The sequence below is a fragment of the Sinocyclocheilus grahami genome, unplaced genomic scaffold, assembly GCF_001515645.1.
Source record: "Sinocyclocheilus grahami isolate Dianchi unplaced genomic scaffold, SAMN03320097.WGS_v1.1 scaffold642.1, whole genome shotgun sequence".
In the NCBI taxonomy this organism is placed as follows: domain Eukaryota; kingdom Metazoa; phylum Chordata; class Actinopteri; order Cypriniformes; family Cyprinidae; genus Sinocyclocheilus; species Sinocyclocheilus grahami.
Genome location: NW_015505821.1, coordinates 540,130 through 544,146, shown reverse-complemented (window position 1 = coordinate 544,146; position 4,017 = coordinate 540,130). Strand labels below are relative to the sequence as shown.

Here is a 4,017-nt window from a genome sequence, read left to right as displayed (position 1 = left end):
GATCTTATGCTTTGGAATGTAGTGAAGTAAAAGTTACTCAAAATAAAACTCCTCCAGTAAAGTACAATACTTGATACTTGAAAAATTTACTTAAGTACAGTAACGCATTAAAACTACTCCGTTACTGTCCACCACTGATAGCCATTCAACATTACAGTATAATTAAGAGCTATCAATAACATTTATTAGACTTCTAATTTAAGTGAACTTAAAACAATATTCACATAAACCATTACAATAAATATCATATATAGCTACCTGTGCCCTTTGGCAAAACCATTGCATTTCAGAGTGGTTGTTAATTGTGACTCATATAACAAATACTTACATGCATGCACAGTTTTAAGGCAGATTTAATCACCTTTTTGGTAACTTCATGACTTAACTGACGAGATAACTACAACACTGCATGCTCGTAGTTTCTTTTGTGCTTTAATATTAAATGATATAGGCTAGAGTGCATGCCTATTTTCTTGTCAAGAAAAAAGAGAGAAGCAGAAGCTGTGAGTGGGGTGGCCAACCCTAGCTCTGTCCCTGCGTTAATTGTGTTAAATATTTTTTACCTGTTAAACTGAAAAAATGAATGGCATTTATGAATGGCGTTAACGTGTTAATTTTGACAGCACTATATATATATTGTAGCGTCTGGACCAATCAAATACACAATTTTTCATTTGATTTAACAAATCAGTTATTCGTTAGATTAACAAATTGTCACAGTCCCCTCACCCAATAAACTGGATGCCAGGATGTGGCCCCCCCCTGGTTACCATGGCAACCCTAACACCAGATACATTTACGACCTAATGGAATGTGAGCAGGGAAAATCACTGCATGTCTCATAGCAAGAGACAAATGCACAGTAGAAATGGACATTTCTACTAATTAATTCATAGAAAGACCTTTCTTTGAATGAACACACATATCCTTCAGATCATGGTGTATGTTGTCTTTGAGATTTTATACTGTTTTATGCAGGCTTATGGTGGAAACACTCATGTTCACCATGTTTAGTATCTATGAAAATAGCCTTCTGATGATCTAAACGAGCGTGTATATTATATGTTGGTACATATCAAACTGGTTCTTTTCATCAACTAATTTCAGCAAGATCTTGGGCCTTAAGATTGCATCAGGAATCTCTTTCAGACAGCCGAGACTCGCAAGTATCAAACTTAGTCTTATTAATTGATACATTAAGTATCAGTTACACCTTTTTACAAAGGTGTGTTTGAACTCAGAATCTGACGTATCCCTCAGGCTTAGATCTGTTGAATATGCAAATGGTTCCATAAATGTCATTCCTTATGTCTCTTTCTGTACTGAGCTAAACTTTAACCCTTTCCTGTATGTGTGTGAGTTTATGTGTTTATGTAGGATGTTAGACCAGTTTATGTAGGATGTTAGACCAGTTTATGTGTTTATGTAGTATGTTGGACTAGTTTAAGTGTTTATGTAGTTAATAAAACCTTACTTGTATCACACTTGACGTGTTCATTGTTTGCTCATAACCGGAGTCACTAATCATGCAGATTTACGCTATTGACTGCATATATACAAGCCTAGTAACCTGGTGGTCATTACTGTGTTTCACTCGCTGAGTGAAAGTAAAGGGGTAATACTGTACTTTAGTGTGAGGCACACACATAACTGCATATATGTTTAAACCGGTTTTAACTTACAGTAAACCCATTTTGTAATTCTTTAAACAAGTGCAAGAAGTTTGTTACATTAGAGAAGCATTCACCGAAGTGCTTAGGTAATGCAACAAGTCTTGAAGGCTGAAACCACCACATTTTAAAACTGTGGGCAACTTCTTTGGAATAGGCAGACACTAAACAGTTGAATTACACTGGCATGCATTGGTTACCGTGACAACAACTTGTCACAGGAAGCGCTAACTTCACATAGCACAACACGCCATGTTGTAAACAAACCACCTGAAGCAGCTAAGCTAACACGACTTAGCATAGTTTCATTTTCGGCTAAGCTACCAAATAGCTTTAACAATTAGGGGTTAACACACTGTAATTGAAGCTTTTAAATACAGCATGTGTGTATGCAGTGTGAAGTAATTTGAATTTAACCTAATCCCCGGTTTCTGGTTTTTCCATTTCTCTTCCTTCTTTTTCTTCTTTTTCTATGTTTCTCAATCTTCAATTCGTCTCAGCGAATTTAACTATCTTCAAAGTATCCTTCCTGAATGCTATTGCTTAGTTAAGATGTAATTAAATCTAAATTTAAGTTTGAACTAAGAATCTGATGTCTCCTTGAGGCTGTAGATCTGCTGAATATGCAAATGGTTCCATAACTTCATTCCTTATTTCCTCTTTACTGCTTAAGCTTTAACCCTTTCATATACCAACTGTATGCGTGTGTGTATGTGTATGTTAGAGCAGTTTAAGTGTTTATGTGTATGTTAGACTAGTTTAAGTGTTTATGTAGTTAATAAAGTCTTACTTGTATCACACTTGACGTTGTTCATTGTTTGCTCATATCTGGAGTCACTTAATCATGCAGATTTATGCTACAAGCGCTGTGTAGAGTTGTACAGTAAGAAAGTTATTTCCTTTAACCAGGAAATTAACGTTCTTAGAATTGACAGACAGTTGACCCTGAGAGGTCAGCTAAATATCTACAGCGGATCTAAATATTTATAATTAATTATAACTAGTTATGATTAATTATTCATATTTCCCCATGAGCTGATTCGCTACAATATCTTCTTTTGTGTTTGGAATGTAAATTATTTCATTTTTTCAAGATGTGTCCACATATGTTTGGCCATATTTTTCTATAAGTTTCTATAAAATTATTAATAAAAAATATGCATGTTTAATTAATAGTTTTACAATCTGATCAGACAATTCAGTTCACTTCTATGATCATCTGAGAGTTGATGACTGTTAAACCTTTATGATTGACACACCTGAGGCACGGGCGGTTTCCAGCGCATGTTCTTGAGAGGTGCTGGGGTAAATCCTGAGGTTCCTGTGGGCCTTTTCTTTAAAATAAGCACCACGCTTTTAGGGTCCTCTCTCAGCTTGGCCACCAGGTTCTTCAGCTGCCAACCCACCTGGAGCAAACAAGCACAAACCCATAAGTACTACCAAAAAGAATTCTGCTTATACAGACACAGGCTCTTCAGATTATGCAGTGAACATGGTTCCAAACAGCATTGCACGAATCCTTTTCAAATATGCCAAATCCAGACTGTACTGTGGAGAAATTCATCCAAAATAGCAGATGGAGTGAGGAGCAATTGCAAAACACATATTTCATTCAATACCAAAATGTATAGATGAAAAAAGGGTTTAGTTTAAAGTGTACAACTAATGTACCACCATACAATACAAATACCTTGTGGGGAGAAATACTCACCACTGTCTGGTGGTTGACCTGGATGACTTCATCCCCAGCATGGATCTTGTGTGTCATATCAGCTGGGGACTAGAGGGGAAATTCTATGAGCATTTGTTTTCTTGAAATATTGATGTTTCTGTTAAAACCATTTAAAGGGGTCATATGATGTGATTTAAATTTTTCCTTTTTCTTTGGAGTGTTACAAGCTCTTGGTGCATAAAGAAGATCTGTAAAGTTGCACAAACTAAAGTCTCAAATCCAAAGAGATATTCTTTATAAAAGTTAAGAGTCAACCAAGCCTACCTAAAACGGCTCGTTCTAACACGCCCCCACATATCTATGTCACTATGTGGAAATATTAGCATAATGCCGCCCAAATGTTCACGCAAAGAAAGGCAGCATGGTTTCAGTAACAGCAGTCGTGTTGAAGCAGCATGTCAGGGAGACACTGTGTTTCAGTGCGAAAGCAAAAGCACATTATTTGGCCTTTCCGGCAGTAGATGCAATTAGGAATCATTGGTTAAATTTATTTACAACAGAACAGCACAACCCAAATGTTCGAATTTGTGTAACGCATTTTATGGACGAGTTTTTTGAACTTAGAAGAGTACAAGGCTGGCTGTGCACAAAGGCTATTTCTAAAAAAAAAAAAAA

At 36.2% G+C, this 4,017-nt stretch overlaps 1 protein-coding gene across 1 annotated transcript in view; it reads right to left on the bottom strand.

The window, feature by feature from the left end:
- Positions 1 to 4,017, bottom strand: part of LOC107558354 (connector enhancer of kinase suppressor of ras 3) — a 54,947-nt gene that overhangs the window by 7,409 nt on the left and 43,521 nt on the right. The window contains exons 8-9 of the mRNA XM_016242014.1: positions 3,382 to 3,450; positions 2,930 to 3,076 (exon numbers count right to left, since the gene is read on the bottom strand). Of these exons, the coding sequence (XP_016097500.1) occupies positions 2,930 to 3,076; positions 3,382 to 3,450 (216 nt within the window). The remainder of the gene's footprint in view (positions 1 to 2,929; positions 3,077 to 3,381; positions 3,451 to 4,017) is intronic.